The sequence below is a fragment of the Pecten maximus genome, chromosome 4, assembly GCF_902652985.1.
Source record: "Pecten maximus chromosome 4, xPecMax1.1, whole genome shotgun sequence".
Lineage (NCBI taxonomy): Eukaryota > Metazoa > Mollusca > Bivalvia > Pectinida > Pectinidae > Pecten > Pecten maximus.
The window spans coordinates 34,706,460-34,721,416 of record NC_047018.1 but is presented as its reverse complement, the minus strand read 5'-3'; the positions used below and the strand labels follow the sequence as shown (position 1 = coordinate 34,721,416).

The 14,957-nt window shown below is 35.0% G+C and overlaps 2 protein-coding genes across 3 annotated transcripts in view; one reads left to right on the top strand and one right to left on the bottom strand.

The window, feature by feature from the left end:
• Window positions 1-1,583: 1,583 nt before the first annotated feature.
• On the bottom strand, window positions 1,584-13,365 carry LOC117325929 (internalin I-like). Its single transcript, XM_033882447.1, has 12 exons — window positions 13,282-13,365; window positions 12,125-12,352; window positions 9,626-9,766; window positions 8,102-8,291; window positions 6,602-6,670; window positions 6,279-6,410; window positions 4,948-5,061; window positions 3,984-4,120; window positions 3,446-3,511; window positions 3,240-3,336; window positions 2,653-2,718; window positions 1,584-2,359 (listed from the first exon to the last, which is right to left on the bottom strand). The coding sequence occupies exons 1-12, from the start codon at window positions 13,359-13,361 to the stop codon at window positions 2,315-2,317; spliced, it is 1,365 nt and encodes a 454-aa protein (XP_033738338.1). The 5' UTR covers window positions 13,362-13,365; the 3' UTR covers window positions 1,584-2,314.
• Window positions 12,913-14,957, top strand: part of LOC117325928 (glucokinase regulatory protein-like) — a 41,753-nt gene continuing 39,708 nt past the window's right edge. For both annotated transcript variants that reach the window (XM_033882444.1, XM_033882445.1), the window contains exon 1: window positions 12,913-13,227. The gene's annotated coding sequence lies outside the window, so the exon portion shown is untranslated. The remainder of the gene's footprint in view (window positions 13,228-14,957) is intronic.

The following is a 14,957-nucleotide window of genomic DNA, read 5'->3' as shown; positions in this document are numbered from 1 at the left end:
AACAGTAGGGAAATCACTGGAACAACAGAGACAGTAGGGAAATCAATAGAACAACAGAGACAGTAGGGAAATCACTGGAACAACAGAGACAGTAGGGAAATCACTGGAACAACAGAGACAGTAGGGAAATCACTGGAACAACAGAGACAGTAGGGAAATCACTGGAACAACAGCGACAGTAGGGAAATCACTGGAACAACAGAGACAGTAGGGAAATCAATGGAACAACAGAGACAGTAGGGGAATCAATGGAACAACAGAGACAGTAGGGAAATCACTGGAACAACAGAGACAGTAGGGAAATCACTGGAACAACAGAGACAGTAGGGAAATCAATGGAACAACAGAGACAGTAGGGAAATCAATAGAACAACAGAGACAGTAGGGAAATCAATAAAACAACAGTGACAGTAGGGAAATCAATGAAACAACAGTGATAGTAGGAAATCAATAGAATAACAGAGACAGTAGGGAAATCACTGGAACAACAGAGACAGTAGGGAAATCAATGGAACAACACAGACGGTAGGGAAATCACTGAAACAACAGAGACAGTAGGGAAATCAATGGAACAACAGTGACAGTAGGGAAATCACTGGAACAACAGAAACAGTAGGGAAATCAATGAAACAACAGTGATAGTAGGAAATCAATAGAATAACAGAGACAGTAGGGAAATCACTGGAACAACAGAGACAGTAGGGAAATCAATGGAACAACACAGACGGTAGGGAAATCACTGAAACAACAGAGACAGTAGGGAAATCAATAAACAACAGAGACAGTAGGGAAATCAATAAAACAACAGTGACAGTAGGGAAATCAATGAAACAACAGTGATAGTAGGAAATCAATAGAATAACAGAGACAGTAGGGAAATCACTGGAACAACAGAGACAGTAGGGAAATCAATGGAACAACACAGACGGTAGGGAAATCACTGAAACAACAGAGACAGTAGGGAAATCAATGGAACAACAGAAACAGTAGGGAAATCAATGAAACAACAGAGACGGTAGGCAAATCAGTGGAACTACAGAAACAGTAGGCAAATCCATGAAATTGAAAGAAGAGAAAAATATCCTAATTTAAAGCTCCATGATATTTCCTATACAATTATCATAAGTGATTGCAAATAACTTACAATACTAGATCAAGTCCTGGAAAGCCACAATCCCCATCTATAAATGTACATGTTTTCTGGACTAATCGATTGTGAGCAATGAACACCTTGTTGATCTACAAATAACACTGATTTTATTACTCACCATGATCCCGTTCTTCAAACAGGAATCAATTTCAACCTAACGGCTTATTAGTCAAAACTTCAAAAAAGCATATTTCAAAAACCTATACATGTCCACTGAACATGTGCACAATGTTTTCGCATAGGGATACAAAATGTCAATTTTAAGATAAAAATCATTATGTGTACGATCTGGATGTTATTGTTAATTTTTCTTAATACAAGCTATATCAATATCTGGTTTAGTATGTATACACACTTCTGCTAAGCTAATCAAGCTTACTAAACTTGCCCTAGTCTTTCTTGTTTCTCCTGACAAAAAAGGGAGCTAACAACATAAAGTACAGAATCCATAATTTAATCAATTAGTGTAAAGTATTAATCAAACCAATGACGTTCATGTAAACAATACAAATACAGACCACATATCTCATCATTGCTATTTTCACTGATAACCTTCTGATCATGAAATACGGATGCTAATGGATGGTAATGGACGCTTTTCAACTACAAGGCTGTAATTGTATGTAAAATAATGAGTCAGTCATTATCACAATAACAACATGTAAGTTCAGACCTCTATACAAAATATTTAACTGCAATATAATAAACTAGACAATGTCTATGAAGCATGTATGTCTCCAGCTCCAATTTAACTGAAATGGAGTCAAACACAAAATTCAACAAAGTTCAATGCATGTCAAAAAAAAAAATGGTTGTAACGTGATAGCACAGATCAAATTGTATCAGCAGACACCTATAGAACTACCAACAAAAAGTATTAACTTCAAATATCAACATCTTAAGTATCACAGTTGACGAGTGAAAAGCAAACTTGTCAAATTCTTAATAAAATTTGAGGACGGACAGATTGATGACAGATATATAGCTACCGATGTGTATGTTTTGACATTGAAAAAGTTGTTATCATACGCAACAATTAGTATGAAAAGTCCCAGCGTAGCAGTAGGTAGGATGACAACAGGTGGAATGTCGTGGACGGACTGGAATGTCTTTTTAGCAATAATTGGATATCTATTCGAAATGTTTCCTTTCACTTCATTCTGCTCATTCTGGATGCTTCCCCAATTCATGTTTTGCAAAGCGTAATAGCTGAAAAGAATTTTTATATTGATGTAATAACATTATATATGATGGAAAAACTATATTGATGAAAATATATATAGGTCAGAGACCAAGTACTAGGTATATAATAGCATGTTTACTTACAAAATGTACTTAGATAAGGTGTACATTGTTAACTACTTACTGATAGAAATTAATTAATATAACTGGGAAACATATCTATTCATTTTACCAGATACAAATATTTTGTAAATGAAACATAAGATTACATAAGTTATATATTTAGTCATCAAATTATTTAAAACGTGAGGCCATCTTACTTCCTCTGTCTTCCTAATGTCACTGTAGTCTGTCTTCTGTGGTGGTCGCTTACTTCTTCTGCCACTCTACAAAGTTAAAATTTCTTTATTATGTTCTTTCCCTCTCTTGAATGTGTGAGCATTATATATGACTCTTGCCTCTATGTCTGATGTATGAGGGTGTGTATGAGAGATACGAAATCGTATAATTATATTGTGTGCATCATTAACTTTTAATATACATGGCTGTCATCTTTATAACGATGACTATAACAATATAGTGCAAAATCGTATCATTATATTGTGTGCGTCATTAACTTTTAATATACATGACTGTTGTCTTTATGACGATGACGACAACGATATGGTGCAAAATCATATAATAATACTATGTCAATCATGAACATTTGATACACATGGATGATGATGATGACGACAACGATGATGATGATGATGATGAAACATAAACATGAATGCTATTTACTGATTTATCAACAGTACCACCACATAATTCCGACAGCAATAAAAAAAATTCATGGAACAATACCTATTAGTATTATAAAAAATATTTTATGCTTCCTCTCAATAATTAAAACTTGATAACTTACATGCCAGAATTTACCATCATCTGGTGAAGTAATTTCATCCCGTAATTTAGCTTTGTCCATGTCGCTGAGGTCAGGAATACTTAAGGAGTCCAGATACCTGTGGAAACATCATCACAAATATTTCATAGATAGTTAGAGGCTGATATCAAGATGTACATCTCCAAATCAACAGAACATAGTGATTAAAATACCCTCGAGAATCTCACCTTAGACAAGCATCCAAGTCATTGCGCAGTTTAGCATCATATAGAGTATACTCGTCTTGGAGGTCCCTAGAAGATCAACAGAACAGTGTGACAGGAATAAGAAGGAAGACCATATGTGGAAACAAGACAATGGCAATAAATTACATTCAATGCTATCTAAAATGCCCTGTGCATTGATGACTCTATTTAAACAGACACAATGTCTTATGAGTCCATGAATGCCTTTAGAACTAATTTCTCTTGTGACAGTCTGATTTGTGTGAGAATATGATTGCCTCTCAGTTTATGAGAGTCCATGGTTGCCTTGTGAAGGTGCCTTGTGATAGTCTATGATTTTGTTCTTGACCCTAATTGCCTGGTGAAAGTTCATGCCTTACAAGAGTCGTGTGAATTCCTGTTTGTCGAATTATGAGGGACTAAAATTTGTCTGTAATTCTACAATTCTCATATAACAATATAATGCAACAATAATTCTATGTCTCTTAGAGTATATTTGGAGAGTACAGGATAGCCTTACAAGAGTTTATCACAGACTTACATGATCCTTTTCTGGAGGAAGCGGACATTTTCCTGCATGTTTTGTTTAGATTCTCTCATCCTCTCCTCAAATGCCTGCTGGGCTGCCTGCTTCAGTGACTCAATATTCTTTTTGTGCTTCACATCACTGGAGTCATACTGAAATGTATGAAAATTCAAAGACTTCTCATTGAACTGTTATGATCAATGTATCTATACTTACTTTATAAGAACAGTACATTAAAATCACTCGGGAATGGGTCATAGTTCTATGGAATTGTCAATACCTTCCATATATCCATAGAACAACCAATTCATATGCATATACATTGTACATTGCATATTCAACCCCTCAGTTATATTTAAACTAAACTATTTCCATTAGGTTATTCATATTTCAATTTTGAAAACAAAATAAAAAGATGCAAAAATAACTTTTATTTATTTATATTACCAACTGGAGATCACTGAACCAAACTCGTAACATTTCATTACTACATGAATAATAGTAAAATTTCAAAATTTGAAATATTTCATACCTAGAAGCTACTATATAGTAAAAGTAACAGGGTAATGTTCAATTTTATATAGAATATTCTTGAGCTATACTGAAATAGGATTTTATGGAAGTACTTGTTTGTTTGCTGGGTTTATCGCCCCTGAAATACCAGGGTCATTTTGAGGTCGAGTCTCCTTGTAGTAGTTGGTGACTTCATCACTGAATAACATATGGGAGGCATGCCATCCAGAGCAATTGAGGTAAAGCGTTAATCCCAAAGACAAAGCCACAACAGCACAGACCAAACCATTTCTCATGTTCCTGAGAAACACAAACCGACAAGGGTAAAGATCCTCAAACCAGGCAACAGATCTTCACCTGAGGTTACATGGCTGGTGCTCTCAGCTATTGCAGCCCACTTATAAAAGAACCTTAAGGCAGCTGAAAATGGTGTTTGAGAAATATTGATTATTTCCTATATACTTACACTTGGTACAGGTTGTCGTGGAAGTGGTCGTATCGGAATGTTATCTAATGTCATTACGTTGGTGTTTTTGAGGATATCGTTCTGATACATAGGGTCCCTCTCCACCACATTGCCCTGTAAAACAGTTATTTTTCAACATCCCTGTAAATGTATTGCTGTTAAATTCAGTGTCATTCATGACAGTATAATGTGACAGAAGACAAAATGTAATACTGACAAAAACACTGTCATGTTAAATCAATATTAAGTAATACATATATAGAATCAATATATATATAAATGTAAAACATGAGAAATCTCATAGTATATATATTATACAAGGGGCCCATGGGCCTTAACAGTCACCAGAGTTTTGAAGTACATATTAAGGTTAATTCAATTGACCCTTTTTGGCCCCGTCCATCAGCCCTGGGGGTCAATCAGGGCCAACATGTGCATACCATCAAGCAGTCATCCCATGCTGATAATTTTAACCAAACTAGAATGAATTCCAATACTAATCCAACAAATGATAGACAAAAAAAGTGATTTGCTAATATAAACTATACAGCAGGGTGGTCGTTTAGAAGGGGTAATTTATTGTTGGAAAACGTCAGTGAATGAGAAACATGGTTGCATACAAAAGGTGGTCGTTCTTGAGAGTGGTCATAAATAGGGGAACCACTGTAGTAAAGTTTATCCCCTCCCCAGGGGCAAACGTGAGACCCAAAGGTCATGAAATTCCCAATTTGGGTAAAGCACCTTAAGACCCTTCCATCTATGAAGAGTGTTGTTTGATTCCACCATATCTGAGAGTAAAGAGAAGATTTTGGAAGTTTTAGTCAATTTGACCATTTTTGGCCCCGCCCCTCAGGCCCCTTTGGGGAAGGGACCATATAATTCACAATTTTGGTTGACCTTTAGCTATAGAAGCTTTCTGCCAAATTTCATTGGATTTGATTCAGCGGCTTTGGAGAAGACGTCAAAAATGTAAATTTTTATGGATGGACGACGCACTTACAACAGACGACGGACAAAAGGCGATTAGAATAGGTCACTTGAGCAAAGCTCTGGTAACCTAATAAAACTAAAAAAGGAATAATCATTTATCTATAAACACACTATATTATTGACAAATAATGAATTTTGAACTGTTTACTTAAGTCAGACACACTAATATACTCAGACAAAAAAAAGCTGCTTGAAATAAATCATAAATCATGGCAATGTGATATAAGATGAAGTACAGGAATGCGTTCAGTAAGGAAGAGATTGTCAAAATAGGTAAATAGGTAAATAGGAGAGGTGTAAAGTATAGATGACATATATCAAACAACATATGATATACTTACATGCATGTTGAGCACCTCTAGCTGTTTGAGTTGTGAGATGACCCCAACAACTGTATGTAGTACATGTATACTGTTACTGGACACATTCAAGATTTGAAGGTGGAAACATCCAGTCAATGGCAAAACATGTCTCTGAAGAGAAAAATCACAATATCATCACAGATTTGGGATTATAACAAAAATGAACAAGCAAAAACAAAACTTGATATTTCATCAACTTAAAAAAAATATATAGGGGTAATTCAATATCATTCAAGCTGCTTTTTCTGACATACAAAATGTACAATTTATGAACACATTCTTATACTAGATATATAACTTACTATTTCATTACGCTGGGCGTACAACTCCTTCAGCTTTGGAAGACCCTGGATGCCATCTAAGGATTCTAACTGAAAATGCACCATAAATTAAACATCTATAAATGAGGACAAACAAATCAGTATTAAACACGACTTTCAGTGATAGCACAGTACACCCTCAGGGTTACTTCTCACCAGTAAGTAGGTGCACCCTCTGGTTAATTACTGAACAGAAAGTTAGTGCATTCTCAGGGTCATTACTGACCAGTAAGGCGGTGCACCCTCAGGGTTACTACTGACCAGTAAGTCGTTGCACCCTCAGGGTCATTACTCGCCAGTAAGTTGGTGCACCATCAGGGTCACTACTGATCAGTAAGTTTGTGCACCCTCAGGGTCATTACTGACCAGTAAATCGGTGCACCCCTCAGGGTCATTACTGACCAGTAAGTCGGTGCACCCCTCAGGGTCATTACTGACCAGTAAATCGGTGCACCCCTCAGGGTCATTACTGACCAGTAAATCGGTGCATCCTCAGGGTCATTACTGACCAGTAAGTTGGTGCACCCTCTGGGTCATTACTGACCAGTAAATCGGTACACCCTCTGGGTCATTACTGACTAGTAAGTTGGTGCACCCTCTGGGTCATTACTGACCAGTAAATCGGTACACCCTCTGGGTCATTACTGACTAGTAAGTCGGTGCACCCTCAGGGTCATTACTGACTAGTAAATCGGTGCGCCCTCAGGGTCATTACTGACTAGTAAATCGGTGCACCCTCAGGGTGATTACTGACCAGTAAATCGGTGCACCCTCAGGGTCATTACTGACCAGTAAGTCGGTGCACCCTCAGGGTCATTACTGACCAGTACATTTGTAAGTAAAAGGCTAAGTCAGAGTAAGTCAGCCTTTTTTGATTACATTGCAGTCTTTTTATCACCAAATTACAATATCATTTGCTCAAATACCAATCTATCAAAATTCTTGGTGTTTATCACTTAAATTTTAACTCAATCTTTGAGAAATTGACTCACCCAAATCATGTGCTGTATTACGTATATTCAGTCACCTTACGATTTACTCAATTAATCACTCATTCTTTCTCCTAGATATTCAAGGATGCATTTGTAAATTTATCATTTAAACTTCATTAAGTCACTTTGAAACTGTCTTAGTCAAAAGTCATCTAGTCAGTGACAAATTTGTTCTGAATTGAAATTGTCAGAGACACACTTGCATAATAAATCTTATCATCTCAATCCTCATTAAGACAATTTAGAACTCTATTAATCACCAAGACATTTAGTCAGTGATAAATTTGTTTTGCCAATGAAATAGTCAGGCACATTTGTATGATAAATACATTTGGTCCTCACGGAGACTTTTTAAAACTCTCTTAGTCTCCAGGACATTTTAGTGAGTCATAAACTCACACTGTCTCTTAAGTAGTCAGAGACACATTTACATATCTATCTTTTAAACCTCATATTAATTATCTAGACAATCAGTCAGTGATCAACGTACTTTATTATTGCTGACATTGAGGATCTCCAGGTTGATGAGGCTAGGTAGGAGGGAGATATCCCGGAGCTCATTCATACTGAGGTTCAACTCCACCAGAGATGGAATGGATATGATATTCTCCACTCGTTTTATGGAATTATGGGACAGGTTGAGTGTATATAAGTGTTTAAACACTTCCACCCCTGCAAACCTGAAGTAATAGAAGTTTTCTTGATTCAAAACATGTTATAGATGTGAAGCAAACGAGAGAAAACTTAGTATGAAATATTCATCAGTATAAAAACAACACAAAATTAAATGCATAGTGTAGTTGTATTGTAGCAAAATTTTGCTTAGGCATACAGCTAGTGACCTTTGACATCAATCTTTATTTGTTGACCTTTCAATTGTTCAAGGCAAGAAACTGCTGTAAAATGAATCTATTAATATATACAGAGAGATCATATATACAAAGAGTTCGTGCATAAAGCTTTAAAAAAGAAGTACCAAAACAGTAATACAATTGTATCTACATGTATACACTGCATTTTACTTACAAGACAAAATGTATTCATAAACAATGAAATACATATAATCATAAATATCCCCCCCTCCCCTCCCATTCAAATATTATATTACATAAAACTAAAGTGGGCAACATCCATAAAAACATAAAAAAGAATCAATAGAAGCATAACATGTATTTGTGTTCAGTTATCATGTTTCTGTGAAAGTAATCAACATAATTAGTGACAAGTCTACAAGCAAGTTTCATCAAAATCTGATTCCTTCAAAAGATGTTGTGCGGAAAGCAATCAACCAATCAGGTCCTAGCAGCCTCATTAAATATACTTGGAATATGATGATAATCGATCTTGAGCAAGAGGTTAAAGCAATAAGTCTACCAAGCAAGTTTCTTCAAAATCCTATCATTCCTTCAAAAGATATCATGTGGAACGCAATCAGCCAATCATATCACAGCAGCATCATTAAATATGTGCGGAATAAACTGATAATTGAACTTCAGTAAATATTTTAGGTAATAAGTCTACCAAGCAAGTTTCATCAAAATCCAATCATGTCTTCAAAACATAATTTGTGGAAAACGAATCTGGACAGACAGAAGGACTGACTGGCGAGTGGATGGATGGACGGAAGGAAGTCATTTGTATTACAAATGTAGCTTTGTAATAGTCTAAGAATACAATTATTGACTTAGTTTAGGTTGATACAAGCTGACAAATTTGACATTCACAGAGACCAGAAATATCACCTTTCTAAGCTGTTTTTTTGTTGTTTTTTGTGATTTGTCAAAAATACTGAAGCCTACTATTTTTAGCTGAAGTTAAGAATTTGCAATGTTAACCTCTCATGCTGGAATTCGCCAGTTTCAGGTCAATATTGAAATTTGTCAAGACATGTCAAAAAGGTCTAAACCAATCAGAAAAAGGCCAATGCACAGTAATATAACAGCTAAATTAAGAACCAGCAAACTCTCTACCATACTTAACTTGTTTTCATTCCAAAAGGATATGAAATTCTTACTTGGTGATTCTGTTGAGGGATGCATTAAGTTCTCTGACGTTTTTGAATGGCACAAAACTGTCATGTTCCAGTGCTGTCAGCTCATTTAGGGATAGGTCTATCTTTATAATCCTCCTCTGTAGATCAGATGTAGCTCCAGCACTGAAAAAAGACAAATCTCTCATCAACTTACACTACAGTGAAACAGACAAATCTCTCATCAACTAACACTACCGTGAAATAGACAAATCTCTCATCAACTTACACTACAGTGAAACAGACAAATCTCTCATCAACTTACACTACAGTGAAATAGACAAATCTTTCAACAACTTACACTGAAGTGAAAGAGACTAATTTCTCATCAAATAACACTACAGTGAAATAGACAAATCTCTCATCAACTTACACTACAGTGAAATAGACAAATCTCTCATCAACTTACACTACAGTGAAATAGACAAATCTCTCATCAACTTACACTACAGTGAAATAGACAACTCTCTCATCAACTTACACTACAGTGAAATAGACAAATCTCTCATCAACTTACACTACAGTGAAATAGACAAATCTCTCATCAACTTACACTGCCATGAAATAGACAAATCTCTCATCAACTTACAGTGAAATAGACAAATCTCTCATCAACTTACACTACCGTGAAATAGACAAATCTCTCATCAACTTACAGTGAAATAGACAAATATCTCATCAACTTACACTACGAAAAATGTACTGTGAAATAGACAAATCTCTCATCAACTTACAGTGAAATAGACAAATCTCTCATCAACTTACACTACTGTGAAATAGACAAATCTCTCATCAACTTACACTACCGTGAAATAGACAAATATCTCATCAACTTACACTACCGTGAATTAGACAAATCTCTTATCAACTTACACTACAGTGAAATAGACAAATCTCTCATCAACTTACACTACCGTGAAACAGACAAATCTCTTATCAACTTTCACTACCGTGAAACAGACAAATCTCTCATCAACTTACACTACCGTGAAATAGACAAATCTCTCATCAACTTACAGTGAAATAGACAAATCTCTCATCAACTTACACTACAGTGAAATAGACAAATCTCTTATCAACTTACACTACAGTGAAATAGACAAATCTCTCATCAACTTACACTACAGTGAAACAGACAAATCTCTTATCAACTTACACTACAGTGAAATAGACAAATCTCTTATCAACTTACACTACAGTGAAACAGACAAATCTCTCATCAACTTACACTACCGTGAAACAGACAAATCTCTCATCAACTTACACTACAGTGAAATAGACAAATCTCTCATCAACTTACAGTGAAATAGACAAATCTCTCATCAACTTACACTACCGTGAAATAGACAAATCTCTCATCAACTTACACTACCGTGAAATAGACAAATCTCTCATCAACTTACACTACAGTGAAATAGACAAATCTCTCATCAACTTACACTACAGTGAAATAGGACAAATTTCTTATCAGCCTACATTGTTAAAGATAAATCTTTCATCAGCCTCTTGTGTAGCTGGGTATAGTGTAATCAAGTATCTACCTACAGTACGATAGACACATTTTCATCAACCTACAGCATAACAGGCAAATCCACCATCTATTGTGTACATTGTACCAATGGTTTTAAAGACAAATCCCTAATCCCTTATGATTAACTAATAGTGTAACAAACAAATATCTCATAAAGCTAGTGAAATAGATAAATCTCTCTATTATCAACCTGCAATGAAATAGACAATGCCCACAACTTTATTCAATATCTCTCATCATTTTCATTCTCCATAGAAATTAATTAATATGGATAATCCCTATTTTTTTTACCTTTAGTTAGAAAGGACATACCAATTAATCATCCAGATGACATCCACTCATTTTGGGACAGAGCCACCCCTCTTCATCTTACATTCAACTTACTTTGAAATGTACCTCTTTCAAACTTTTATCTAAATAGGTAGACTAAATTAACATACATACAAAGGCAATATTCCTTCACATGAAATTCATGTGAAATTTTTCATGTGAATTTCACATGAATTTCACATGGATTTCATGTGAATATTTTTTCATGTGATATTCATGTGAATTTTTTTACATGAAATTCACATTAATTTTTTCATGTGAATTTCACGCGAATATTTTTTTCACCTGAAATTCATCTGAAATTTTTCATGTGAATTAATTCACCTGAAAAAAATTCACGTGAAATTCATGTGAATTTTTTCATGTGAAATTCACGTGAAATTGTGAAGGAATATTGCATGTATAGTCCTTCCTCTTTCATGTACATGTATTTGCAAATGTTTTTATGCACTGCAAATTAATTTTGGTTTTAAATGTCCAATTTGGGAGAGGGAGAAAGGATATTAATGATTCAGCTCAAAATATCATTATATGAAAAGAAGATTTAGACCTGCCAAATATTGGCCAATGAACTGATTATAACTTAAATGTATTGCAATGGTCTGCACATTTTGAATATTTACCTATCTTTTGACCAAGTGAAGTTGTATGTCAGGGTTTTCAACTGACACATTTTGAGGTCCAGTTCGTAGAGGGCTCCTTGCAAGTCTAACTGCCATTGTGTACGAGTGAAGGATAATGGGTGTGTGTGATGGTCAACAAACTCCTGAGATAAAGCCATGCCGGAGGTCAGTGGTCGTCTATTCTCATTGCGTGTGGCACATGGGAATATTTGGCAATGTTGCTTGAATCTAAAATGAAATATTACACTACATATATAATGACAGTAAACAGCTATTGGTACAAACTAAATTTAGTAAAATTAATTGAAAATTGCTTTGTTTTTTTTGTGGGGGGGGGGGGGGGGGGGTTTTATGCTTCCCAAATTCCAAGTATGTATGGATAAATATATAGATCTATATTATAGTAGATGAAAACAAGGCAAAGTTGTTGTTTTTTTTACACAAGTCAAATGATCATTATATGTCAAAATCATTCATAAAGTTTCCATTTTCAATCAAAGTAACAAAAATAAATAAAACAATTTATATATAAGTATTTCTGGCTATTTTTGAAAATAAGCTTGACAAGACATACATTGTACCCCTCCTAGTCCTTAATATTGTTTATTTTCTTTTGGATAACAATATATTGTACATTTTTCAGCTTTCTTCAGAGCTTTGGACTGACTGGTCTTTTTAAAAAAAAGTATAAATCCACATTTTTTTCTTTTCACGTTGACAAATATGTACAACCAATGATTTATTCAAACAAGTCCGGATGTAATATTTCCGTATTCCAGGTCCGAACATTAAACAGTAAGAGAACGACGTTGACCCAAATAATTTTCATATCAAGGATGTGAATAAGCACATTTTGTAATAAGGCGGGTGTGAAGCCGGGTTTTCCTGTTCGACGTCACATACACGCACGCCCTAGTTAGTGAACTATGAGGTCGAGTCAACGACGTGAGCATGAACACGTACCTATATATCACGTGCAACATGTACTGATCGAGTAACGCTTAGATTCTAAGATTGAAAATATCAACTGATCAAGGTGGATATGCAAGTTTAGAATGAACTTTCAGATTGATATAAGCAGATGAGTGATTCCGTGACTAAGGGTAAGTAAATGATCTATGTATATTTATAGTGAGAATAATACGTGGGATATATACCTGTCAGCTAACACCTGAAACGAGCTTTCATGTTGTTGTTGTGTTTCCAAGCATGACAGGTCAAGGGAGGCCACTCCCATAGAATGATCAAGATCAGCTTGAAGCTTGTTGTCTTTACTAAAAGTCGAAGCGCTCCGTACGCGACTTTAAAATTGTAGTGTAACATAAAAAAGTGGGTTTTCTATGGCAAGCCGTTGTGGAAAAAAGAGGATTTCATTAATATGAATGAAGGCAAAGCCTTAGAAGAGCGCAGCTACAATCACCTGACTCGCCGTTAATCAAAAGGAAATACAGGGACCTGCGAATAACAGTCCTTATACTACATTTTTTAAGATTTTTAGATTATTTTTTTTTGTCATTATTTTTTTTTTAATTATGCCACATTGCGTCTGCAAAATATGCTACAAAGGGCCAATAATAGGTCCTAATCAAATACATATAGACTTAAATTATACATCCCCCATTCCAAAAAACAACAACAACAACATGTAAACACCTTGTAGAATCAACAATGTATTACATCTAAATGTATACGACTGAAATTCTTATGTTTGTCCTGATGTGACTAGCATAGTCTTCACATTGCATTGTCGGATTCCAGATGATCGCACATATATCATATCCGTGATAACATGTGCATATTATGACATAAATATTCTACTGCCACATTGCATATGCTACATGTACTAACAGTTTCAAATTGTAAGGCGTAAACACTTGCATATGATGGAAGACCCGTGATAATTCTTGCCGCTTCGCGTTTGGCTTTTTCTAACTTTTCAGATTCTAAATTAGTACATCCATCCCACAATTCACAAGCATACTCAAAGATTGGTAAAATAAAAGTTAGGTAAATTCTCAAAAGAGCGTTCGTCTTAGTATAAATTTCAATTTTTATCAGAGCATTTATTTTCTTCATAACGGAAGTGTATATAGCTTCTACATGATCCCCCCATTTTACACTAGAGTTTAAAGTAACACCCAAATGCTTATGGCTATCTGTAAAGTCTAAAATGTTCCGTCAAATTCAAGCTCTAATATTTCATCTATTTCATTTCTACTCGAGATAAAGAGTACATCGGTTTTATCAGGATTAAAAGTGACCAGCCTGGTTTTGGCCCAAGTATTAAGAGATTCAAGATCTCTATTAAGAATAGTTTAAATTTGAATACAAGAAGAGGAGCAACATTGAAGAGGGGTGTCATCAGTGAAAAGACGAGAAGCTGAATCAAAAATATCTGCTATATCGTTAATGTATATCAAAAATAATAGAGGCCCTAAGATAGAACCTTGCGGAACCCCGGCATCAATTGAGCTCAATTTTGAAACAAATTCATTAATGCATACCATTTTCTGCCTTTGATGTAAGTAATCCTTTAACCAAACGATCAGTTCACATCCTATTCCATATGATTTTAATTTTACTAATAGACCTTCATGCCAGACACGATCAAAAGCTTTGAAAATATCACAAAATACAATACAGGTATGTTTTTTTCTCTTCAAGCGATAAACAAATATTATGATACATTTCTATCAATTGATATACGGTGGAATGGCCAGGTAGAAAACCAGACTGGTATTTATAAAACAATGAGTTCTCTAGAAAATAGTTATAGATATGTTTAAAAATAACACGCTCAAAAACTTTACCAACAGTGGATAATAGAGAAATT